This window comes from Leopardus geoffroyi, chromosome C2 (assembly GCF_018350155.1).
Source record: "Leopardus geoffroyi isolate Oge1 chromosome C2, O.geoffroyi_Oge1_pat1.0, whole genome shotgun sequence".
NCBI lineage: Eukaryota > Metazoa > Chordata > Mammalia > Carnivora > Felidae > Leopardus > Leopardus geoffroyi.
Genome location: NC_059333.1, coordinates 62,230,578 through 62,257,835, shown reverse-complemented (window position 1 = coordinate 62,257,835; position 27,258 = coordinate 62,230,578). Strand labels below are relative to the sequence as shown.

The window sequence follows — 27,258 nt, the reverse complement described above, 5'->3', positions numbered from 1 at the left end:
TGCTGATGGGGGTAATTCCTGGTTCATACGTTTTGGTCTAAAAACAAGAAGCAAATTGCCAGACTCCTTATGATTATTTGCGTGGAGCCCTGAGCCTCCCGCCTTATGTTAAATGGGAATATTCTAAGAACATCCATTTAGTTCAGGCTTATACCATTTCCTTTTCTGACCCACCCCCACTTCTCACTCCACTTTTCTCTTCATTACTTATTTATTGACTTTAAGCAAGAAGAGTTCTCTAAATTGGATCGACCAGCTCATTCAGCAGTGAGGCTAGCTGAAGAAGTGAGGCTAGGATTTGGGGGTGAGCCCAAATGAGGTCACTGCAACATGGAGGCCTGTAATGAAAGGGCAGAGGGCCAGGTGGGGTTATTGCCTGCTTTGTTTTAATTACCTTTCTAAGGCTTCTGTGGCAGCCGCAAACTCTGCCTAGCATTCCTTCCACAGTGCAGTTGCCCTGCTGCGTTTAACACATTCACTTACAAAATGCCAATTGATTTATGTGACTTTTGAAAACAGCAACCGCTGTTCTCATCTCTTCTGATATTTAATCCTCAGCCATGGCAGAATCGCTAATGACAGGTCCTGTAACACCCACAGTTCTGACGACAATGCTGAGAGATCTTGGGCGTTGCTGCCTCTGGCTACCAATTCTAAGGTCTTCCTCATCCACTTCTTATGGAATCATCCAGAAAACAGATGCCTGCAGAATTTTTTTTTTTATTCCAAAGGACTCTTCTGAGGTCTTTTTTTTCTGGTTTTACCTCCTTGCCTATTCTTTCTTGCACCCTTAGAAAAATAAAAATGAAGACAGTGAGTCCTTGCTTTATGACATCATGCTGTATCATACTAACTTTCTGCAGCCCCTACTACAGCGTTTGAATTACCACCAATGTATATATTACACATTTAATCCACATGTAGCCCCAGGCTCTTAGCAACTCCATATTTCTGGGTGCCTAAGGAACGTACTCTCTAGGATGTTCCAAGAAAACCTGATACCAACCACATGAAGAATGTAACTCATTATCTTCACTCCAGGTTAAGCACGCCTTCCTAATTTCCCAAGTGGTGCCAATTGCATTCAAACCCAGGAAGTCATTAGCTTTCAACATACACACTGCATTAGAATACTGTTCGTACTTAAGAAAACTCAAATGGACTACAAGAGACCCTGGGGCAAGCAAAGGTCCAAGTATGTGTCACACATTCCTTTCTTCTGCCCTCACAGATGTTGTCACTCTTTCCCATTGAGCCCAGACGCTGCCTCAAAATCTTTCTCAACATCATGCTTCAGGAAGCCACTGCCTATTAGTCAAGATTGATGATGACTATTTGTCATCCCTGAAGAACCATCTTCACTCTCAATAGCAATTCGCAGGGCAGCTTATCACAAAACATTTTAGGATTCAGCACCAAGGAACTGATAGTAAGTGTAAGTGGTATTGATATAAAAAGTATAAAAAGGACTTTAAATAAATAGAATTTCCATGGGATTCCATGCTTATATGCCATGTTTTCTCCAGAAATGAAAGAAAGAAGGAGCAGGGGGTAGGGAAGGAAGGAAGGGAGGAAGGGGAAGGAAGGAAGGGAGGGAGGAAGGGAAGAGGGAGAGAGAGAAGGAAGGAAAAAACAAATGATAAAAAATGGCATTTTAATCAGTACCTTGGGGGTGCCAGAAGGCTCCATTGAGCCTTCATTGAGATGCAGGGGTACCAAACAGTAAATCCAGAGTCTGCACACCACCCCACACAACCTAGCATATGTCCTGCTATCACAGCATGATGCTCATTTCTCTTGCATGGAAAACTCTATTTCAAGCAGGCTAACCAGACTGCCACACCCTTTCACAATTTGCCAGCCCTGGTTTTCTGCACTTGTGTTTTTCAGCTTCCTACAAACTCACTTCTCCCAGTAAGTCTTTCCTAATACCAGGTGTCCATTCTACACTGTAGCTCCTTTGCTAGCTGCTGGCATTTGTGTGCACCAGTGGCTTTGGTGGGACCTCTATAAATAAGTAGGTGGTGCTAAACTTCTAAATTACCAACTTGTTTTCTCATATATTGCTTCATTTGATTCTTTCATTAAGAAGTTAAGTGGACAGCCCTTAGAAAAACTGAAGGCTATCTTTTACTTTCTTTATCTGTAACTGAGTTGCATTGCTTTGGAAACTCCCTGAGTTTCTCATTCTCAAACTCCCATTTGATACTCAGTAGACAGAAATAGAGTGGCTTATGAGAGCTAAGGGTCCAGCTAACTATAACATCTCATGGCAGCCTACCGACAAAAGTAGATATGCCTAGTCAGAAACATGGGCTCCAGAAGCCCACAGACCGGTTCAACCTCAGCTCTCCTTAATCACATTATGTACCTGGGCAATTTCCTCTAGGGTCTTCTCTAAACCTGGATTTCCATCTGTAAGCACTCTAACACAGTATTGTTAATTAAATGAGATAATATCTGAGTCACCTAGCACAGTGCCTAGTATGTGTTTATTAAATAGCAGCTTCTTCAACAGTCACTCTGCAATATTTCTGAAGCACTCCAGCATCCAGCATCATGCTGCACGATAGGGAGGGGTACAATGAGCAAAACCAGATGTGGTCCCTACAATGGAAGATTAGCTATTATCAATACAATTTCCCTTGAAAAAAAAGAATGTAGGGAATCCTGATTCCAAGCCTAGCATTTAGAAAGGCAGGACCGTTTCTAAAAACTGACACCAAATAGGAGGTAAGTAATGGTTAAGTATGAGTACAATAACAGAATGTCGTGCCCCAGGAATAAAAAGGATGTGTAGATGGCAGCTTCCGGCTGGATGCTGAGCTCAAACTGTCAGCTAGCTGATTTTTTGTATGTGAAAGCAAAAATACAAACCATAATGAATTGGATCTCTCTGGATGCCAAGAAAAATGATGCCAGGGCGTTCTTCTTCATTTGGCTTATGCTCATTCATAGAGCCAAAGCCAGTTGTGAATCTTTCCTGGCATTGTGCATGCCTCTGGTTTCTGGGTACTAACTACACCCTTTGGGGCTGCAGAAGGCATGGGGCCAATTTGCATAATCCACACCCTGTTGTGTCTTCCTATTCAAATGGGGAACATTTCTCCAGCAGAGTAACCAACCCCTTCCTTTCCTTATAGCTCAATATGTCAATAGTTAAATGCCTCATTCTCTAGAGAACTCTTTCTTCTTTCATTTCCAATCCTCAAACTCTTCTTTAAAATCATGCCTATTGTATCACCATTGTGTCTCTTCAATGTAGTGTTCCTCCCTGTGTCTCTTTATTCTCCTATGATTGCTGCTTCTGAAGACTGTGTCTGCCCCCACCCCTGTCTTCTTTCAGACACAGATCATTTACCACTCCCTTCAACCCTCTCATGTTGGGTGGGCAGTAAAAGGTGGGATGAGAAATGGTTTCACCCTTTGGACAGAAACACTGTCAAATACTAAAGGATCTCTCAGGTGGGATGTGAGGCTGAGCAACCAAACTTCAAAGGACCTAGAGAGAGACATGGCTGGAAATATAAACAGAACCCCATCATAGGCATATTTCCAGGGTTTCTTGCTCCCGTTTTTTTAGCATGTTTGTGTAGAACGTGATGTGCAAAAAAAAAAAAAGTAGGGAAGGAAGCAAACACAGCAACAGGTGAGTATGTCCTTAGGAAAAAAAAAAAGAAAAGAAAACATGAAACGTACTGTAAGAACAGAAACTTGTTACAGCATTTGAAGTTAGCACAGGAAACTTCAAATGGCATCATTGATTTGCAATCCTTTTTTTCTTTTATTTTTAGAGGTGGAAGTTCATAGCTTGCTTTCGCTCATCCTGTTCACTCTTCTTTCCAGCCACAGGCCCACACAAACACACACATGCCTTGCAAGACACGTTCCACTTCTTTGCTTTTCCTTCATCTGTATGTGTGTTTATGTTAAAGGTAATGTGTTTACAGCAACTTGTAAATATTCAAATTTAGAAGAGCCGAAGAAGATGTCAACCCTATTTCAAACCCATCTTCCCTTCTGTGAAAGAATGATCTACAGGGATGTTATACTAAGATTCCTCTCAGAATAGTGGGGAAAAAATGATTTGTCCATTTCCTAACATGTATAAACCCTTGGAATTCTACATTTTTAAAGTCCTAAAATGCTCAAATTTTAACAAGTTTTCTCAATTTTATTTCCTGTATCTCTAATAAAGGAAAAGAAAAATATCATAATGATTATTAGGGTAGTAGTCTTTCTTTTTTTTAAATTTCAAATAGGGCACTTGTCATCTCTGCAGATTTTTCAAGAATAGGCCTGCTCTGTTTAGTAAGCAAATATTTGGGTGTTAGTGAATTTGTATGCTGTTTCCTAAAAGTTCAAGTGAATGGTTATATGTAAATAAACAGTTGTTTGTCTATATGCGTCTGTGTATGTGGGAAGGAGAAGGAGAGGAATGGGAGAGAGAGAGGAAGGAGAGAAAGGGGGAGAGAGCAGTGCCATGGAAATATATTTAATTTTAAATGGCTGCTTGCTTACAAAGGCCTGATTGACCTTGGGAATCTAAATGACTTGTTCAGTCAACACTGAAGTCCCCATGATTCACCAAAGCACAGAACTCTAAAGCTGCTATACTCAGAAGGTGGCACCTGGCATACTTTAATTGGCATTATTCCTGGCTGATTTGCCTCTGCTTTAGGGAGCACAGAAGAGAACACTTTCCTCTTGCCATTAGCTCTAGGCCCTTCTTTCTGACTTATGAAGAAATATTAAAAGAACTAATATGTACAATTTGAGTAAACAGTGACTAAGAGGGGATATGCTAATTATGTGCAAGAGTTTGAAAGGTGCATACACTGAGGAGGACGAGAAGTTATTTAGCCTGGTAGCTGAATATTGCCAGGAGACACAAAAGCACATTAAGCAAAGGGAGATTTAAACTAAACACCAGATCCCAGAATAAATATAACACTCGGCGACGTGAGCAAGCTTGTGGAAATAGGTTGAGATGTTTAAAATACCAGAATATTGAAATTTGCATTTCAAGTAAACATTTATACAAGGGCAGAAAGTAATAGATAGGAACAAGAGGAAGGCCCACGTTGTAGCCAGAGGGCTTTATTCCAGCAGAGAACTCAACAACAGGTTAAGTGTCACACTCCATTCTCAGAGCCTTCTTAAGGTTGAGAGAGTAAAGGGGAAATGGGGACAGCACCCTTGGGTTGAGAGCAGCTAGTCAGAGTGAACTGAAAACATGGAGGGGAAAGGTGGCCTGAGGGGGACAGACACACAAGGGCAAAGGGAGAGGAGCAAGAGAATCCAAGGGCATTTTAGAATTCTGTCTCGAGATTAACAACATGTACTCCATGCTTTGAACAAAAAACTGCAGTTGGTCATGGTGACTGTTTCCACCTGGGGGCTCTGTTAGTATTGCCATACCTTCTTTTGAAGCAACAACTCCACACAGCAAATACATCCTTAGGGCATGGCCAGAGATGCCCCATCCGGCTTTTCAACAGCGGAAGAGTCAGCATACCTTTTCTTCCCCAGTAAAAGAGTACTCTGTGAGGATCATTAAAAGGAGTGGATTGATATACTAGCTTCTCCTATAGACATACTGAGCTACCTTTCGATACTTAATTCTCTTAAGCTATATGATTTATTGACTCTGACTTTAGTTTCTGCTTGTGTTTCTTAATTCAGCTCAGCTAACTCCACCAACTAATCTGAGCCAAATTCTGTGCAACAGAAAAGCTCCCATTTCCTCTCAGATCACTATGGATTAATAAGAAGTGTTCAAGTGAAGTAGGACAGATAATGTGTTGTGGGCAAAGTCTCCTGTGGGTGTAAGAAAAATAGACGAGCAAGAGGTGGTAGGCAGTATAAAAGTTTCAGCTGAAGGATCCAAGGGGTCAAGGAAGAATGACAAGAAGGTTCCAGAGGTGGTGTTTAATATTTTAAATTCTTATCAAGCTTGTTAGATGAAGGAAGAACAGCCAGTGTCTCTTGCCTGTATTTGGTTTGCACACTGAGACTCCCCAGTCTAGTGAAGCAGCTGTGTATGTGTGTGCTGGGGAATGAGGCAGTCATCAGAGTGGAGCAGAGCTATCATGGGAGAAGCAAATGATCATCCTGCCTTATGGTTGGGGCCCATAAGAGAAACTCCCTTTCATCTTCAGGTGGTATTGGGGGTAAGTCTTCCTGGAGATGTGGGATTGAAAATTCATCTGGTGAGGATCTGTTTTATTATCTACTTACCTGGAAAGACTGGATTATTAATACCTACATTGGCATGTAAGAATCCCAGGTCCAAAACCCAATAAACACCACTTTATTTTCTCTGGTTCATCTTAATGTTTACTCTCACAGGTGCCACCTTCCCAAACCTGTAGGGCCTTCATTTGTACTGCTAAAAGTCATCTTTCCCTCTCCTGGAACAGGTTTATATCTTTCAGAAATTCAAACTGCAAGGTAGGGATTCACTACCCGCCATTTCTAGGTATTTCATGGGAATCAAAAAAGACTTCAGTGTTGTTAGCCATCTCTAAGAAGACTGTACTTGTTCTCTCTTTCACTGACAGCTCAGTACCTACTCAGGAATGAGGTTGATGGGTGTGGGGGCAGGGCATGGGAGAAATCCTACACCATTCCGATATCGTTTTGAACCCTTCTTTCATTACGATCCACCATGATTCTCAAAATCAGTAATGTTGTCTTACTGTCAATCCCACTTCTGCACTCCAGATTTTTTAACGAGTTTACACCTATTTTGGCCTGCAGTTGTCAACATTACCATTTGTCTTCAGGGTATTTGTATTTGGCTACAAGATTTTAGCATCAATTAGCTGGCATGACTCTCAAGTCCATAGTTGCAAGTACGTAGGAATGAATTTTTTTTCCTCCAAGTCCAAATTCTTACCGGCTCATCCAATAGAGTGGACTATTACCCTTCCTAAGGTTTCTGTTTTCTTTCCTACCATATTTTACTTCTGTGGCATGTGAAGTCACATCTGACTGCTTGCCTAAATGTGGAGAAGAAGAAAGGTGAAAACACAGAGGAAAAAATCTTTTACAGATAATACGCAGTTATTTACTTAATAGACTAATTCTAAAACATTTTCAGTAGAAGCATGTGCTAGATAATGTGCAGGACCAGAACCATATATTTCTGTATAACTACTGTCCTTTATTGTTAAGATTGCATAGTTTCCTCAGTACTAGTGATAGTGACAATTGACAGAAGACTCGAAGCTTGGCTGACAGTTGTGTTATAGGATGTTATCAAAGAAGCCTATGTTCTATTGGGAGTCTAGTTAACAGGTTTGGCTGACATATTTAGACAGTGAATTTGTCTCTGTGCTAGTTGTCTGTTATGTTGATTTGGCCATTGGGGAATTTCCAGAAAAGGAAAACAGCTTGTGGCATTTGTGCAAAGCTATTAATTGGTACCATTTAGTGTAGGATGACCGGGAGCAAGATTTCTTCACAGGGGCAGGACGGTGTCCTTTAGCAGGCTCCCAGGCTGTTTCATCTTAACCTGACAGCAGTGGGATTTGTAATCTAGGGTGAGGAGGGTTCAATTTAGCCAGAATTAAAGTCCATTGGCTTTTTTGGCCAACCTCTTTCCCTGCTCAATCCCCTTTCTTCTTCACCTTCTTTTCCTCCCTTTCCCTTTCCTCTCTTCCCCTTCCTCTTCTCCCCACCCCATCCCTCTCCAGGAAGAAACTCATTTAATCAATTATGCTCCACATAAGGGGAGTTAAAGAAGGCTGCCTATCTTGACATTTCATTACTAAACGGACACATCCAACTTTGTGGGACTGTCCAAAAAGGCTTCCAGACCCCTAATCCTAACTGATTAAGCCACCGATATTGAGCTCCCTACCACTCACGCCCATGTGACACAGTCTGTCACAAAGCACAGCATCAGCAGTGTATTCTTATGGATCTGGTCCATAGCCTGAAAGCCTCAGTAATGATGTAGTTTGATACTGAGCAAGGAAACCATAACTGCAAGACAGGGTTTTGAAGATGACCTTTGTGAACAGAATTCCTCATAATCTAAGGGAGAAGAGTGACAGTTTCTCAAAAGGAAGCCACTTGTCCTAATAACAACTGGTGGGAAGAGTGCTTTGCTGCATGGTGTAATTGATGATATCAGTGCTTCAACAGTAGTGCCTCTGAGCCCTTACAACCATGTGCACCTGCCCCCAACTCCCACTTTGTTCTGAGCCCTTAACCAATGACTGATGGGTGGATGTCTGTCCCCCTCATGGGTGTAGATGCATTAACACTCCAGCTTCCTGACTTTTGGTCAGGACAACTTTAAGTGGGGCATGTGCTCTCCCCAGAGCTCCCTGAGGGATTAAGCCAAGTTGTCCTGTATGGGATGTGACCTCTACCCTCTCGTGGCTTCTTTCTCGTCCAGGTCCCATTTTCCTACTTCCCTACTGGTTTTTCCTGAGAACACTTCTTCCAGAATCACTTTCATGTGACTCTTTGTCTTGGGTGGGGTCTGCTTCTGTGGAACGTTACTTCCGACAAATACATTGCCAAAGTATTAAAAATCCATGTGTATTTTCTGCTTCTGGAAAAAAAACAGGTGTTCTGCTGCACATTGTAAACCTAAAAAACAGTCATGCAAATCTCCGTTTTTCAGGGAGAGAATTTGAAGGAGAAGAAGAATATCTGGAGATCCTCGGCATCACCAGGGAGCAGTCAGGCAAATATGAGTGCAAAGCTGCCAATGAAGTCTCTTCAGCGGATGTCAAACAAGTCAAGGTCACTGTGAACTGTGAGTATGGCAAAAGCCAACAGGTGCAGTGTGCCCAGGGCCCACCTCCACCACTAGCAAGCTCTAAAGATCCCATTAGCAAAAGAACATTGCATTTCAAGCAGACGCGCCTCTGGTCAGGGATACACATTTATACATTGGACATATCCAAGGGCAGGACGTGGCCTTTGAATTTGATAAATCAACTCTACCAACTCTAAATATAACCCATAATGCATTTAACAATACAGTCTGTCTTTTACTCAGACTACAGAATTAAGAAAACATGATCAGACAGCACTAGCATATCTGGCAATCACTATTCTGGTCTTTGTGGAGAACAAGGTCATACCACCTTGGAAAAAGAAACAATTCATATCTGCTTAAACTGGAATTTCTATTTTATTGCATTGTTTGTCAGAAGGGAATAACCTATCCTCTGCTGTTTAGCTAATTGGCCTTGAGAATAAATTCAAGTCACTGGTCAGATATCACGTGTCCCCGATGGCTACTAGGGATACCTGATAAATTAATTTGGTTATCTATTTGTCCCAAAGTATGGGCATTAGAAACGAAGATTTCACTAAGATGCATAGGTAATGGGCATACTTTGAACTTCTCAGATGAAAGGATCCTTAGATGTAGTTCAAAAGACAGGGGGTGGGGGTGGATCCATATGATGTGTGTCACCCAGCAAAGGAATAAAGAGAATTCGTTTACCCTGTTCAGTTAAGAGTGACTTTTCACATCACTCAAATTCAAGTTCCCACATCACACAATTGTGGTTACTGACAGGAACAAAGGGATGTCCTAACACTTCTTCCCTCCTATGCATTTAGCATACACACACACACACACACACACACACACACACACCCCCTACACACCCATGTATACATATCCACATATAACACACATACATGCACATGCAGGCACAAAGGCATACAGAGACACATGCACAATCACATTGACCCACATTTGAAGATATACTTCAGACCATGACAAGTTACCTTCCATTATCTTAAGTCCTCCATGCAGTTACCTATATACCAGTGATCCAAATGAAGTCCCTGTCATGGTGTACGTAATAGACTCCATTTTAGGGTTTGAGACACAGAAGCCCCAGGAGGTAAAAATTGCCTTTCCAGTGTGAAAGCAAGTGTAAGAAAAGGGATTCAGACTCTGGCCCATTTGATTCTAAAGCCCATGCTCTCAGGAGAAAGAGGAAGAGAAGGAGTTTTCAATTCTTAATACCTACCACGTGCAGCACTGGACTAATGGGTTTACATTTGTCATTTAATTCACACAGTAAACTCCTGAGAAAAATATCATTAGGTTGACTTTAAAATTCTGGGAACTGAGGCATAAAGAGGTGAGGAAACTTGCCTAAGGTGACCTGGTCCACACTGGGCTGCACCATTTCCCAATGCCCTATTTTAACCTTGCAGCCTTCTGAGACAGACAGTGAAATCTCCTTCACACCATACCTAGAAGAATCCAATACCTAGGACTCTGCCATAGACACTTATGGAAATCATTTCCAAGAAGCAAGGGGTACATCTGATGAGCTCTGAAGTGCTTTTATCCTGTAGCTGTCTGCGATTTTTTTTAGTAATAGAGTTTTGAAATGCCAGTATTACCATTCTTTTTCAGTGCTGGGTGTGTTTCAAAGACACATTAATGATCTCAATGTTATAAAATGCTTTAGGACCTTTTTTTCACATGAAAGGCAATTTCTCTGGGTGTTTATATAAGTTTATAATTAGGTTAGTTAGGTTCTTTTATGTACACAGAGCCGTGCCATCATCTTCCACCTCTTCTCTGACTTTTAGAGTTAAGATTTCATTTTCTCTTAATTGACCTTCATCTTAATTAGATTTCTGAAAGTCCAATCATGGAGTACATAGAAAATATTTATGCTTCCATTGTGTGAAACATCAAAGTGGTCTGCATTGCAGATGGTTCCCAAGATCAAAGCCAGCCGCCTGGGCCCTATTATTATTAGCGCAATTAGTCTGACATTGCTCCTTTTTGACTGTCCCCATAGTGTAACTTAGAGCAGCAGAAAATACTGATAATTTTCAAGAAAGGCTTTTATGAAGATGTGAGCTTTTCCTAGTGTTGAGTGAACCATGGAAGAATATAGGCAGAACCTTAAGATTCTGAAAATATACCTAATAACAAATCACACAGAGATTTATAATGAGCTTAAACATCCTGTATGTCCTAACCAGCAGCACATGCCTGACCTTATAAAAATTGCTAAGTGAATGTTTACTGAGTGAGTAGGTAAAAAACTCATAGGTAAACTCTGCTTTTGTAACATTTCTCCAAACTTTGCGAATGATATCAGTCACATATTAGAAAATATATTTAGTATCAATTTCCTTTGTGATCACCTTTTTACCAACACTTCATAAGCTATGTTTATATTACATTAAAACAACTAGCCATTGTACCTGTTGGTCTGTTCATACAATTTGTCCTATTTAAATGTAGTTGTATTAAGTAGATGAAGACTCCCAAGATTAAATTACAGAATCAGGTCTGGCTAGCAGAACTTGTTCCTACTGTGAAAAATCCAGTGTTTACCTTCATCACTTGATCTGAGCCTACCTAGTATGAAAGTGTCCCATTATTTAAACGGATTCCTCTTCCTTTTCAAAACGCAGGGCTTGGAATTAGTTCAGGGGGTCAGGAAGGCTAAGATAAATAGTGGCTGAATAGATTATTGTAATGAAACAGACCCTGAGTACCACTGAAAAAAAAAAATCCCAATGTTGACAATTTTCTTCTATAAGCATTTCATTGATTCATTTACTCAGTTGCCAACAGATATTTGTTGCAGGGCACTGAAATCCTAGAGCACTAAACAAGAGCTGTAGACACAACAGTTTGTCCTGTTTACCTCATAAGCTGGATTCTACCGTCTTTCCTTTTTGCTTCTCTTGGATAATCCTTCTCCACAGTTGGTTTATAGCATTACATATAGCCATTTGACATGCAAAATGTATTTTCTAAGTAGCAAGAGGTCCTGGAGTTTCAGAAGCTAAATTATTGACCTGAAATCTCTTCAACTAAATAAGCTTATTACTAGTACAATAGACAGGACTTCTGGCTTCTTGTATCTTACTTACAGTACAGCTGCTAATTTCTTCCAGACACCAGCCCTAGGGACAACTAGCCTCTCCTAACAGATTCTATGTGTAAGCCTTCAATTTCAGTTCTCACAGTGTATTAAAAGTACCTACTTATGGGTTTACCTCATCTTAGTGCCCAATGTCCTGAGGATAACATCTTGTGCATAGTAAATGTTCAATAAAAGCAGACTGTTAAGTTTATTTGGACTCTTCTTGTACTGAAATCTTTTCCTATTTCTGCAGAAATTCTTCTCCAAAGCTGCCCCTAGCTCTCAAACCTTCCTTCCATCCCATTAACCAGATAATATTCCTACTTTCCACCTTCCCACAACTGTGTCTCCAATCAGGTTCACACTATCATGCTATAACTTCTTTTTCCTCTACTTACTTCTCTTTGAACTCAGCTCTGCCTCCACACTGGTATCCAGAGCTACCCAACACAGATGCTGGGGGACATGGATGCTGGCATTTCTAAAGCTCACCCTTACGTTTGATAGCCATTTATTAGAGGGGCAGAGGTTACCTACCATAGAGTCCACAGTTGGGATTGCAGACATCCATTGTCTCCAGGTAATATATATGTATTTTAACTGAACTCTTCAGTGCTTTGATTCAAAAATCACCTAATGATGAGACTTTAGGAAAATAACTGCTCAGCATGGAACCAGACTGGCTACTTTCTCTGGATATTCATAGCTACAACTATTCATTTTCCATGCCAATGGAAATGTTTATTCTTATATTTGGGACAGTTTCAGTAAGCACATGTCCTAATGTTTATGACTCTATTATGGGACCTTCAGAGGAAATATTCAATAAGAATCCAGAGTACTGCAATCTTCCACCATAATTTTGCAATGTGAACAGGAATCATAATTTTCTGAATTCCTTCAGTGTACCAAGACTGTTAGAAATTTTGTATGATTCACTGTAATCATCACATTAACAGTGGCTAACCAAGGAGGGAGGTATATTGGGCCTGACCTGCCCCAGCAAAGAGGAGTATTTACTTTATCACTGACATTGTTTAGTATGTTTGGTTTAGTATTACTGGACCATGGTGATTTAACAACAACAAAAAAAGACAACTTTCGGTTAGTTCTATTATTGTTTCTAAATTCTTTGGAGACAGTACCTTTCTTATTGCCTACATTTTCTGCTCCTCCCACCTTGGTCTACCATTGCACACCAACCCGGGAAGACAATCAGATTATCCCTCTGCAGAGAGGACAAAAACAGAGCTTAGAGAATATAAGCATTCTTGGCCACAAAATCAAAGAACTTGTGAATAGTAGATAGAGTTGGGATTCTAACCAAGATCTAACTCCAAAGACCTCTTTCCTTCCAAACTACCATGTGAATAATAGTAATAAAAATAATAAATGTAGGGCCCCTGGGTGGCTCAGTTGGTTAAACAACTGACTTCGGCTCAGGTCATGATCTCACAGATTGTGAGTTCAAGTCACGCAACCCCACTTTGGGTGAGCAGGAGCCCCACACTGAGTGAACATGAGCCCCACTTTGGGTGAGCCCCACTTCTCTCTCTCTCTCTGCCCTTCACTCACTTGCACCCTCTCTCTCTCAATAATAATAATAATAATAATAATAATAAATGTAATCACCTCAAGTATTAAGCATGCTCTCATATCCATGATTTCATTTCATCTTTACGTCAAACCTGTGAGACAGATCACAGGGGCCATCATCTACATTCAGAGGTAAGGGGCTCCACGAGATCAATATGTCATCTCTAGGAGATGACAACCTAAGTGGCACAGGCAGAAATTGAGCCCACAACTCCTAATTTCTAATGCAGGTTTATACCTACTATGTACTGCATGTTCTGCTATTTTTGGTACCCTTTAATATTAAGCAGATGTAGAACATTTATTTTTTAAGCTACCATTATGCTCCCCTAAGTGGTATTTTTCCTTATTAGGAATTCATTTCTTTTTATTTATTTTTTTTTAATCAGTGTTTTCTTTTTTTTTAATGTTTATTTGTTTTTGAAAGAGCTAATGAGCACATGAGCAGGGAGGGGGCAAAGAAACAGGAGGACAGAAGATCCAAAGCAGGCTCTGCACTGACAGCAGAAAGCCTTATGCGGGGCTCAAACTCACAAACCATGAGATCATGACCTGAGCCAAAGTCAGACACTTAACTGACTGAGCCACCCAGGTGCCCCAGGAATTCATTTCTTTTTAAAGGAACTCATTCAAATGGAAGCCCAGAGAGGTCAAAGCATGAGCTTCAAAACATTGGTTCAAATCTAAACTCCATCAAATTCTGGCTATGTGAATTTGGACAAGTTATTAACCCTCTGTATATCTGTCTTCTCATTTATAAACTAGGGTTAATAATCCTTACCTCCAACGGCTACTATTTGGATAAAAAGAACATCTAAAGCCTAGAAAAGTGCTAACACATGGTAAATGCTCACAAATTGAGATCTTTACTAAGAATTTTGTTCTTTTTATATTATTATTCCAAAATTTAGGATAATTAAATAAATGATACTCTGTTTGCCAAGCCATTGTCATTGTCATCCTATTCATTCTAATCGAAAGACTCTTGTTATTAGTGATATAAGAAGAAGAAAGTCCTGGGGCACGTGGGTGGCTCAGTCAGTTAAGTGTCAACTCTTGGTGTCAACTCAGGTCATGATCTCATGGTTCATGAGATCGAGCCCCATGTCTGGCTCTGTGCTGACAGCATAGAACCTGCCTAGGATTCTCTCTCTCCCTCTCTCCCTGCCCCTTTCACACTTGCACGTGTGCTCTCTCTTTCTCTCAAAATAAATAAACATTAAAAAAAGAAAAAGAAAGTCCTTATTAATATATTCAGAACCCAGAATTTTTAAGTAATGAAAACTGGAAGAGTCCTTTGAAAATTGTAGGCTACTCTAAAATCACATAAAGGATTACAATGGACCTCTGTGCAGCATTTTTATTAAGCCACATTTAATTTTTATTATAATGATATTTTGAGCATGGACATCTATTATTTTAACTACACCAGGCATGCTGCAATGTGATTTATAACAATTTTTCTTAGTCTCACCTATACAGGATTCATTACAAATGAATTTGAAATGTTCATTCCAATAAGCCATGAGTGAACAGACCTGTACCATTGTGTCATATGAGAAATATTAGGAACAATGAGTTCTTCATACATTTATCATTATCTGTGAAGTTTTCTTGGTAGGAGAAATTTCCTAGATTTTCCAGGAGAGAAGCGAATGTTTGGCCTTTGTAATTGACCAATGTCATCCTATCCCAAAATTAGTGCACTTAAAAGTGCTCAACCCTAATTCGCTGCCACTTTTCCCATGCTGGCATCTCTGAGGGGCTAATAAATAACTTACTACTTAGTTATTCAGGTTCTGAACAAATTGAGAAATAAGTAAAGCTGTATGGAAGACTCAATGGCCCCCATTGTTAGAGATCAAGATGGGAAGATGTAGTACTTAGTGTGGACAACTTATTTCCCCAGTCATGGCAGCAGCCCTGGAATGGTGCAGGCCTACTCACCTGAGAGTGGGAAGGATACAGTCCTGGTAAGACTTTCTTGTGGAGAAGCAGAGGGGAAGCTCTGTTCCCTGCCAGAAGCTTGGTTGCAAAGGAAGCAAGGAAAGAGAGGAGCTGAAGAAACCTCATTTATTCTTCCCAAATTTTTCACTCAGAATCATTTCTTCCTTCTGGGTCCCAGAGCAAGAAGTGAAATAAGCTCCCACCACACAGAAGGAAACATCCAGAGCAAGGAAGAACTCTCCCACAAAACTATACAGCTGGGACCTGCATCCCTGGTCCCATGGTGGAAGGTCTGGAAGCCATTTATCATGGCATTATTACCTTGAGGTGCCACAGCTATGAGTGCCAGAGGTGGAGGAGATGGACAGCGTGTAATTGGGCCCAGATTATGCTGGTTTAGCAAAAAGGTAGTCATCATCAAGGGTTTGTCACTCATAGCAATGTGGCTCCAGAAACTCACAAACACTGGTTCAAACTCATTTTACAAACTGAAAAATTAAAGCAGTAGAATTACAAGCAAGATTATCTCTCTGGCCAGCATGCTGCAAACTGTGGAGGGAGTCACTGGCAGCTTAACAACCTGCTTCCGTGAAGAGGTGAGGATGGGAAACTAGCATTCATTCGTGGCCATCTATGTCTCTTCTGACATATCCTTTCTCAGAAGATGGCATCCCTTAGATGCCCAAGCCAGAAACTTGGGTGTTACCTTTGACACTCCTCCTTTACATAGGTTCTTGTCATTTTTTTTTTTTTTTTGAGAGGAGAAGGAGGGCCAGAGGAAGAGAATTTTAAACAGGCTGTACATGGGGTGCCTGGGTGGCTCAGTCGGATAAGCGTCCGACTTCTGCTCAGGTCCTGATCTCACAGTTTGTGGGTTCGAGCCACGCCATCGGGCTCTGTGCTGATGGCTCAGAGCCTGGAGCCTGCTTCGGCTTCTGTGTCTCCTTCTCTCTCTCTGCCCCTCCACCAACTTGTGCTGTGCCTCTCTCTGTCTCTCAAAAATAAATAAATGTAAAAAAAAAAAAAAATTTTTTTTAAACAGGCTGTACGTTCAGCACAGAGCCTGACGTAGGGCGTGATCTCACAACCATGAGATCATGACCTGAGCCGAAATCAAGAGTCAGACACTTAACTGACTGAGCCACCCAGGCACCCCTATTCTTGTCAGTTCTGTGGCTCCATACCTTTCCATCGCAAATCTGCCCATTCTCGTCCAGCCCCTTTATCACAAACCTAGCGCAGGCTATCTTGGCTTCCTTCAGTAATCTCGAAGTGGACCTCCCTGCCTCTGGTTCCAGCAGTATATAGATGAGGAAATTGAAGAAATGTAACTCTAGATAAAATACTATCTTCTATAAGGAGGAAGGACAGTGAGGGATAGAACCTGGATTTGGGCTCACATCTATCAAACTCTAAATCTAAACTCTTAACCTCTATTCTATGCCCCATCTCTATACAAATACCTCCCCCATCAATACAACTACCACCAATTATTCCATTGTCTTTTTTAAATGTTTATTTATTTATTTTTGAGAGAGAGAGAGAGCGCCAGTGGGGGAGGGGCAGAGAAAGAGGGAGACACAGAATCCAAAGCAGGCTGCAAGCTGTCAGCACAGAGCCCAACGTGGGGTTCAAACCCACAGACCACGAGATCATGACCTGAGCTAAAGTCAGATGCTTAACCCACTGAGCCACCCAGGCGCCCCTCCATTTTCTTTTGAACTAATGGACTCTAATGATCTATATAACCAAACATAGAATGAAAGAATTGTAAGTGGAATCTTGGGGATCCTTTTAAGCTAACTCCTTCTTTTAAAAGATGAGAAAGAAAAAGCTCAAACTGGTGCAGACACTTGTCCCGGCCACAGTTCTATTTAAGAGAAGAGTCAAAATCAGACCTCAGGTTTCCTGTTTCTGACTGTTCGTCCTGACTCCTAACCCATGGAACAGATAAATGAGTTACAATTTTGAAAGTTAGTAATTTAAAGGCTAAATGAGTTATGGGTAGGAAAATAGACTTAGGTCGTAATGATACCAACTGCCCATTTGTAAAGGATAGGCAGTTTTCACTAGAATTGGGTTTTTTTGTTTTGTTTTGTTTTTGTTTTTAAGCTGGAAGGGATACTATAGGTCATTAAAGTGTGGTTCCCTCATTTTATAGGTAATAAAACCAAGGCTCAGTAAGATAAATTGTGTGATGGGAGGGCCACACAACCAAACTGAAATTAAATTCCAGGACCCCTAGTTTCCAATCCAAGGTTCTTTTCTGCTCATCAGACTGCTTTTTTGTGCCAAACAAAGTTGAGCAGGTAAGTCTAAAACAGAACAGCCACTACCACCCACTCTGGCACACCTGTCTGCACATGGGCTGGAGGTGCTTGTCTAACCATGCTTTAACTCCTCCTCTCACTGGCAGTGATTTAAAGATGTCCAAGCTGATGTAAAAATGAACTGGGAGAGAAAACTGCACACTAACCTGATGCTTTTGTGCATCCTTTTTAACTAAGAAGAGCAGAGTCTTCCATAGACGGGAAACTTGGAAAATAATTTTGAATATGAAGACAAAATTCAGAAATGAGTGAGCTGAACCAAGTGCTAAAGAGCAGAAATTTAAATGAATTTTGTGTTACTAGAGTTTTCTTTGCTAATTTCCCTAAGTAAGCTTTTTCCTCTACAAAGTCTAAACAGATTGTTCGGCTCTATTTTTGACTTGTGTGCACAGCCAGCCTACCATTTTCTGGCAGATGACCTTTGGACTGAAAACTACTTTTCTCCTTGAAGGTCCATAACCCGCACAAATACAACGTCATCAAGCCCGGAGCTTGAGCCTACCATCCCAGCTCGGTCACACATCCCTGTAAACACTCATTCTGCCCTCTGAAGGACTGTTTGAAAGAATCGTGGCAAATTAGGATATCAGATGTGCTTCTGAGTTTATTTCAAGCCTGCTACACGTTTTGCAGACCCAGTTCGAAGCAGCACATATCAAGTGTACAACTGCCAGAGAGCACAGAAAACGGACACGCGGCAGGGTAGACCTCAAACTGCACACTCACACACAAAAGCACAATTTACTTGGGTCATGGCGATAAGGGAACTCTTAGGAGAAAAAAAGGTAATCATCTAACACAATTTTGTTCATTCGTGTGTTTGTTTTTCTGAATTCCTGCAACGATTATCAGGCTAAGCTTGAGTTGGGAGAATTTTAGCCCCCTATTACTTTCATCAAACTTCTTACCACCATCTCAAACTGTGACAATAATGACAATAATAATGATGATGAACAAGAAAAACGCTCAGATTATATGTTTGAAATCCCAAGACCTTTAGTATCACCACTTAACTTATGAAAAGAAAAAAAATGATGTAAGTATTATAATCCATGGTTGAAATAATTGTTGGTCTATTGAAGGAGGGAGACAGAAATCCTATTCCATTGCCATAAAACCCTGTTAAGCGTCCCATTTAGGAAAAGCAAGTCCACAGTTTCATTAATCATCTCTCATTTTATTTAGTTTTCTAGTGATCAGTCCCATTCATTCAGGTGACCACAAAATTCTTGTAAATGAGGATTTTAAGACTTCCTTTCGTGCAGCTCTCCAATCAGATTGTCCTTTCTGATTCCTTCTTGCATGGAAATTCCACAGCACCCTCTGACTTTCATGTAAACTGTGCCCCCGTCTTTTCTCCAGATCCTCCCACTATCACAGAATCCAAGAGCAATGAAGCCACCACAGGACGGAAAGCTTCACTCAAATGCGAGGCCTCAGCAGTGCCTGCGCCTGACTTTGAGTGGTACCGGGATGACACCAGGTATGTGCCAAACGTGCCATGCCCCCGTTGTTCCACTAGGTGGTCCTAGGGACAGAACCTAGCCCCACTGTAATTATGTGAGTCTATACTATTAGACTCTTCATTTTCTAAATCTCTTTATCAAGTGCTTAGAGGCCTGTAGTTCTTTACCTGAAGCCCCAGAGCATTCAAGTTACATGCAAAGAGTGAAGTAGCTGGCTTAATGGGTATTAAGCCACTTGTATGTCTTTCTGTATGTCTCCACCTGTATGTCTTTCTTGCCTGGAGCAGAAGCCAAAGCTCAATGAAACTCATCCATTGTTAAGTCTTCTCTGTCGATAGACATCGGTTCTGATAATACGGAGTTGCACGATTAAAATGAGAAATTGAGCAGGGAACAAGCTGTTATTACATTTCTCTCCATGTCCTCCAATATCATGATGAAAAAGGGATTGCTACGCCAAGTCTTCATCAGTGTTTCTTTTTACTCTTCTGTTTTTGAACTCTTAGGATAAACAGTGCTAATGGCCTTGAGATTAAGAGCACGGAGGGCCAGTCCTCCCTGACGGTGACCAACGTCACTGAGGAGCACTATGGCAACTATACCTGCGTGGCTGCCAACAATCTGGGGGTCACCAATGCCAGCCTAGTCCTTTTCAGTAAGTATGCCAAAGTAGGGCCTGACTCGGGAGAATTCAGTCAAGTGAGCGCTCCCGCGGAAAGCTTGAAAAGCATTCCTTTACCTCACCTTCAACCTTACCTATTAAAGGTAAACATACACAAAAATAAGAATCCAGTCACTGAAACAAAAACACAGGACTTCAATCCTTATGCATAGGGCAAGATTTACAAATCAAATAATGTTTCTATTTCCTGGCTTCCTTTTGATAACTGCCTTGTGTTTTTTTGTTGTTGTTGCTGGTTTTTGGGGTTTTTTGTTTATTTTGTTTTTTGTTTGTTTTTTAGTTTTGTTTTTGCCTGGTTGATTTAACTGTAAGAATACTCAGAGAACAGAAATCTCTTTGGTGATGATCTTTTAAGGAACAGAGGTGATGTAAGATCCTGGAAAATAGATGACAGTTAAAAAATGGCACTGGTGAGAGTGATTGAAGAAGATATAGTCCGTGAGGATGGATAAGGTGCTGGGGGAAGGGAGAGCCTGGGAAAAGGAAGCGTATTTTTAACAACACAAGAGAAAGGTGGAATGAATGATTAAAACATCATATAAAATCTAAAAGAGGAAAAATGGTTGCAGAAAGGTTTCCATATGACAGCAGGGAACATTACTTGTCTCACATATTTTTGGAAGAGATAAAATGGTGGGAGAGAGGAGCATCCACAGAGCAGAGAAGATCCTCAGGCCGACTGAGGAGGACTCAGTTGTTTTAGCTTACTGGTGTTACTAGGAGAGCGCACCTTGGACCCTTGCCCTTTAGCAGCTGTTAACCTTCAGGTATCTGACCCCCTGCCTGATGGCTACAAGCATAGACACAAATGCCCCTGAGAAACGGATGGGTGAAATTAGGAGAAGACGATACATTTGGATTAGAGAAATGTTTATAAGGATAAGTAAAACAAACACAAGAGTTAGCTAGCACATGCTGGACCAGAAAGTTTATTTGGACTAAAAGACAAAGTCCAAAAACTTTACTAGTATGATTTTGGAATAACAATCCACTAGGAATTTTTCTTCTGCACAGATTCAGTTGGAAAATCTAGAAATATTATGACTAAGAGAGATGTCTCTATCTTTCTTTATCTTAGATGAGCCTTCAAGGAAAATATATATATATATATATATATATATATATATATATATATATATTATATGTATAATATATATATAATATATATATGAGAAAAATCAATTTAAGTGAGAGTTCTCTTAAGATGCAGTATTAAAGCCATTTTCTAACTGCTCAAGACCCAACTCTTAAAAAAAAAAAAAACACCACAAACTATGCTAAATTTGGCCTTCAATTTCTCACCCATAACTGCCATTGACTTCAGTCTATAACAGTTTGATGGGATACAGCTATACAAGTGCTTAAGTTTAAAATTCATATGAATTTTAATATGAAGTTTAAAATTCATATTGCTGTTTACTTGTCTCCAAGGACCAAACATCAGTGTTCTTTACTTCAGCTAGAGGCACCAATATCTCAAAACACTTGAGAAGATAATTATTAAGAAATGTAGTTACCTGTTTCACTCTTGACATCAGGGATTCCGTAAGTGGGGGTGGTGGTGCAAACAGCCTCAACCCTGAATTTGGGATTCTGACATATCTAAGGTAACCTGGTTAAGTAGAACAACATACACTTAATAAGTTTTATAGGGGTTCGAAAAGAGAAAGTGGGACAACTGGATTAGTTAGAGAAAGTAAGCAACTATAATTTGCATTAAAGCATCTTCTCGTTGTATCCCATCCAGAGGAAGAAATGTGCTAATGATATATTTCAAATGATAAATAAAATGACACCTACTGACTGAGAGAGAGGAGGGTAAAGAGGATGGAAGGGTGGAATACTCCAGGAGGCATCGACTAAGTCAGAGATAATGGAGATACTGCTTGTCTGCTGGTGCCCATGGTAACCTCAAGGCCTTTCATACCCTTGCCCTATGCATCAAAGTCCATTTAAAGGACTCAACCCAGTAAAATTAAGAAATGCCAAGACAAGAATCTTAGAGAATTTCTGTTTGTAAGCTGGAATCGCCTAATTATGCATGTGTATCGTAATCATATTGTCCCGATGACTTCACAGAAGCCACTTTCAATTACACGTTTGAGAAGTGCACAGCACAGTGATTAACGGGGCTCTACTTCCCCGCGGGCCCACACTGCCCTCCACAGAACACCCCCCCCCCCCAGGCACTAGCTCTGCGTTTAGCAGCATGTGCATCAGCGTGGAGTTCAGAGCTGATCTCCCACCTAATGGGGAAGTTAGGAGGCATAACGCTAAAAATTAGTGAACCTACTGCCTGCTTTCTTAGACCCAAGGCCTAAATGTGGATGGACATTTGGGGTTTGTTTTAATGTTCATTTTATTTTTGGGAGAGAGAGAGAGAGAGAGAGAGAGAGAGAAAGCTCAAGCAGGGGAGAGGAAGAGAGAGAGGGAGACACGGAATTCGAAGCAGGCTCCAGGCTCAGCGCTGTCAGCACAGACACAGAGCCCCGTGGGGGGCTCGAACTCAGGAGCCATGAGCCAGGAGATCATGATCTGAGCGGAAGTCGAATGCTTAACCGGCTGAGCCACCCAGGCGCCCCTAGTGTGGACATTCCAAAGGGGAAACTGTGCTTCTTACATACGGGAAGGGCACTTCTGCCTCGGCCACCCCTCCATGACCATTTAGCTTTGGGAGGCGCATGGCTACATCCTTCATTCCTTGGGAATACAGCTGTACCGCAGCCTATTTCACACAGGCAAGAGAGAGAGAGGGAGGAGGTGGGGAAAGGGGAAAAAAAAGAAAGTACCTATGTGAACAGATTGCTCATTACTTAGACTCAAAGTAGATGGGTTTAATGGGTAGAAGGAAGACGCCGCTGGCAGCGGCACTTTTGCACGGAACGGGGTCAGGAGGGGAGCGAGGCCTGGGAGGGGAGGAGGGGAGTGAGGCCTGGGAGGGGAGTGGGGGCGGCTGCCGCAACCCTGACAGAGAGCACTGTGTGGGCAGCGGGGTGCTGTGCTGACCAGCCAGTCCAGAGCAGACCAGGCAGGTGGTGAGCTACTGCCCGCCAGAAAAAGGCAGCACGTAGAGCCGGAGCCCCTGAAGAGTTCACGATGATCTGTCTTCATTGGTGCGTCAGCACATTTTCAGTGTCCACCGCAGTGACACGTGCTGACTCTTTGCGCAGTGTCAGTTTGCGGTCACTGATCCATCTTGTCCTCCACCACATGCGTACATATACTTCTCCACTCTATTCAAATATTGATCTCCAAGGGGGTTAAAATAATTGAAGGAAAGTGCAAGAATACATTGTATTCCTAGTAATTTTTTCCTAAGCTAGTGGAAGCATTCTTTTCTCATTTGTTCTGTTCTCCACACATTCTAGCATTGTTTGTCAAGGATCTGTACCACCTCAGTCTATATTATATCCAAGCTTAGATGTTTTTCTTCATCCTGGGCAAAGCATTACATTGTATATTTTTTTCTGAACACATTCATCCCATGGGACAGTGTGTACAGGCAAAGATTCAGCCCCTTAGTCCTCGTCAGCTATGGGGACATGTAGCGCCTAGAGGAAGACTTTGGCTTCTATTGATGCCAAGAGAAGGTCCATTGTCAGCATATGTAACATAGCAGATTCTGTGTTTCCACACCAACGACTACAATGCACCCACAAGGGAAACCTATCTTGTTTCCGTGTTTACGTTGAGTTACTTTTAAAGCAATGGATGGGGAGGGAGGATGGGGTGGTGATTTTAATGTCATCACTTCTGATGAAGTGAATGTGTACAAGGTACTCTGAACATGTGCTAAACCCTTAACATACATGATCTCATTTAACTCTCAAATCCAGGCTCTAGATCAATGTGTTACCTAGATTGGTGTACGTGGAGAAAATGTTAGGAGATGTATCTTTTGTAGTCTGGAAGTGAGGAGACATCTAATTTCTTTCTCCTTTTTTCACTTAATGAGGTCTCTCCATGACTAGATATTATCATATCCCTTCCCACCTCACTGTTTCTGCCACCTCTCATTTCCATTTCCATTGACCCCCATGGAATGGGTCCACTGAAGTAGTTAGATCTTGGTTAATCTTTGGCACAGTGAGATTCCTAACTCATATTCCAGACTCGTGGTCAGCTTTTGACCCTAGGAATATTCCCACATGTTAAAGGATATTCCTACTGATCAGTTACCTTCTACTTTAGAGAAATGTATCGATTGGTAAAGTATTGAAGGTATTAAGTACAAAAAAAATTAAAAATGCAAAGAAATCTACATTGAGCCATACCACATCAGTGTGTAGGAGGTTTTCAAATTCTCTTTTTATTTTAAAAGATAATTAACTTGTAAACCTATACTTGATTAAATCTCAAGTATTACCTAAGCAACCCAGCGCTGGAGAGAGCCCTTAAAATGAGCGCCTCCCCCGCTTGTTTAGAAACCATTTTAAGTTGTTATCTTGGGGGCCTGGAGTTTAAATACATACCACTTGATGAAGTTAGTTAAGACTTGGTAAAGCCTCTTAACCAGCTACTTCTAGATGCCACATAATAAAACAGTGTGAGCAGCCATTTGAGCACTACCCTCATGTAGTTTGAAACACCGGCTGCAAACTTTAAAAGGCTCTCTGTGGCTACTATAGGAAATAGATGGGCACTGGGACTAGATTTAGTTTCAAGAATAGGCATGGAATATGCTGACTTCCAGAAAGTTTACCGAACATCTGCAATACCCATTGGAAAAGAAAAGAAAATCATATTTGGGTTAACAAATTACCTCTCTATATACACCTTACAATCAGCTCTAGCCTTTGCCATTTAAGTGCTTTCATATCAAAGGTTTTCCTTGTGAAGTGTAATGCCCCCACTTAACAGTTTCTCATTGGTATCCCAACAGAATCAACCAATAACACACACGTACATACACACACATATGCACACACACGTACATTTGGCAGATAAGAAACCCAAAGATCAGAGTCAAGGGACTTACTAAGAGCCACAGCCTCTAGTTCTGGGGTCAGCCTTAGGGCTCTGTTCCTCAAACCTTCCAAAATAGCTGCTTAGCGATGCTGACCTCCCCCAAATATTAGCAACCAAAAGACAAAGCACATAGCACCAAAGTTTCTGTCCTCCCCTACTTTTGATTATCAAAAGTCAAAGAATTTCTTCTTCATTTTAAGTGATGTCGCTTCACTTTACACTCGAACAAGAGACTACAAACCATGGCAAAATTATAAAATGCAGCAGAGTGATGGGGGAGGAACAAGGATAAAAAGCTGGGACTGGGAAGCGTCTAAAGAATAAGTCAGTAGGGTGGAATTCAAGAATGAGAGTAACCAATGGGGCGTGATAGGGATAAGATGATGATAACAGGGTGGAGCTAAGATGATAATAACAAGCTGGGAACCAAGGAGGGTGGGTGAGATGATTTTAGCAATACAAATGGTCTTGTGGAAAGGAGGGCAGAGTGCATTTACCCAGCTGTGAACAGTGTGATGAGAAAATATTAAGCTGAGTCATTTAAACAGTCTGAATAATAATAGTGATAATAAAAAATAAAGTACAGTGGATAGAGTATAGTATGGGACAGTAGTCTCCAACTGCTACATAAATGCTGAAAGCAGTTTAGCTATTTAATTTCAAAGCTGAAAACTTAATACCAAATAACCAGTGGAGGTTTAAACCATTTTTCTACTTGGCACTTGTGTAACTAAGACACAGTTGTTTGCCACGCTACTATTGGCCTGTTCTATCTTGATGCACTTAGCAAACTTTGGCATTTAAGTTACAACTTTCAGGCAAGCTAGAGAAAGGCTCACTCTACAAGGAGTCAGGGTTTTCTTGGCATCCAGATGTACTGAGTGTCCAAATTCCAGGCAAAATCTACTCTTTCTAGACATGTGGTACAAGATGGCAGACAGGTCAAATTTGAATATGCACATATGCTTTTCTCTTTATGGTTTTGGTTTTTGTTTACTTCAATTTATCATTAGTCTTTATTTAACCAAATGGCTAGCAGGAGTGTAAAGTGTGTGCTAATTATGTTGCAGTATAGGGTTTAGGGGCAGTAGTAATGCATCCTAGTCCTAATACACCATTCTACCTTTCTGAAAGAGCCTCAGAGGAGGATTTAGAGTTAAACCTGGGGTTTTGATAAGATAAATACAGGATGCCTAAAGCCTGAGCTCTGTCAGCACATTCAACTTATGATCAGCAGCTTGGGGATGGGACTGTGAGGGACACATAAGCTCAAACCTATGTGTCCAAAAGAACACTCTCCTTACTCCACGGGATGTATCATCAAGTAAATTTGATTGGTTGATCAAATTTCAGGTGAGATTGTATTATTACAAGAGAGTGGTATTAAAGAAAAGACAGAATGAAATAATACCATGCCAATTTACTTATTTCCTTGGCATTACTCTCGCACTGGTATTAGAAGTGTGGAAATAAAAACCTGAGGGAAAAGTTGAATTAGTATTTCCCAAATAAATTTTCCACATACTTGGCTAAAGCTGATATGAGCTGTAGGGCTTAGGGAGAGGAAAGGAGTCCTTAGCTATCATGGGTCCATCTGTCCTGAGTTAAAGAGACCAGAACCAGGACGCGAAGATGCATGACTGACTGTGATCACTGCTAATTTAAATACCTTCAACCCAGCCCTCCAGAAAAATTGTAATTTTGGTAGTGAGGTTTTTTTCAGTGTAGGGTAGGATCCTGTTTGTAGGGTTACCACAATAAGATGTCGTTTCCTACTCTAATTTTTTTAAAGCTTTGGATTTAAAATTTTACCAATAACTTTCTGATAATTTAGTGTTGGCAGGAAGAACAGACAAATGCTTTATAGGAGATACTATCCTATAGGCATGGAAATTTATCTGCTCTATAATTATCTGAGTAGCTAAGCATGAGTAAGATATAAATATACAGATAGATCTATATAAACTCTCCATGATGCTTACTATTTTTTCCCCTTTAGAGCGTGTTTCACCCACAATCCCCCATCCCATTCAAGGTCAGTATGATTTTTATGACTGTAGTTCTGTTGCTGGGTCATTCTCCATCATCCATAATGTGCAAAACACATAAAGGGGGATACATATTCACAACATTCACATACAATAGAAACCTTTTTTTTTTTCTTTAAACCTTCAAAAGAAAGTTGATCAATTGTCCCCACACCAGTTGATAGACATGTAACAGATTCTTTATCTGACTTAAGTAGGTGAGTAGCTGGGGAGATGCTAAGCTCAGAAAGCAATTCTCTCTTCAATGAATATGTGTTACAGGTAACTATGAACTCACATATTTGGAACACAGCCAGTTAAGTTCTGTAGCTCATAAAAATATGAATCCTCTAACTG

At 40.9% G+C, this 27,258-nt stretch overlaps 1 protein-coding gene across 6 annotated transcripts in view; it reads left to right on the top strand.

Moving 5' to 3' along the window:
• The window catches only part of LOC123575924 (limbic system associated membrane protein), an 823,468-nt gene that overhangs the window by 764,676 nt on the left and 31,534 nt on the right, over positions 1–27,258 (top strand). For 5 of the 6 annotated variants that reach the window (XM_045436945.1, XM_045436944.1, XM_045436943.1 and 2 more), the window contains 4 exons: positions 8,642–8,776; positions 19,121–19,241; positions 19,731–19,879; positions 26,874–26,909. In XM_045436945.1, the coding sequence (XP_045292901.1) occupies positions 8,642–8,776; positions 19,121–19,241; positions 19,731–19,879; positions 26,874–26,909 (441 nt within the window). The remainder of the gene's footprint in view (positions 1–8,641; positions 8,777–19,120; positions 19,242–19,730; positions 19,880–26,873; positions 26,910–27,258) is intronic. The other variant, XM_045436948.1, reaches the window with a different exon arrangement.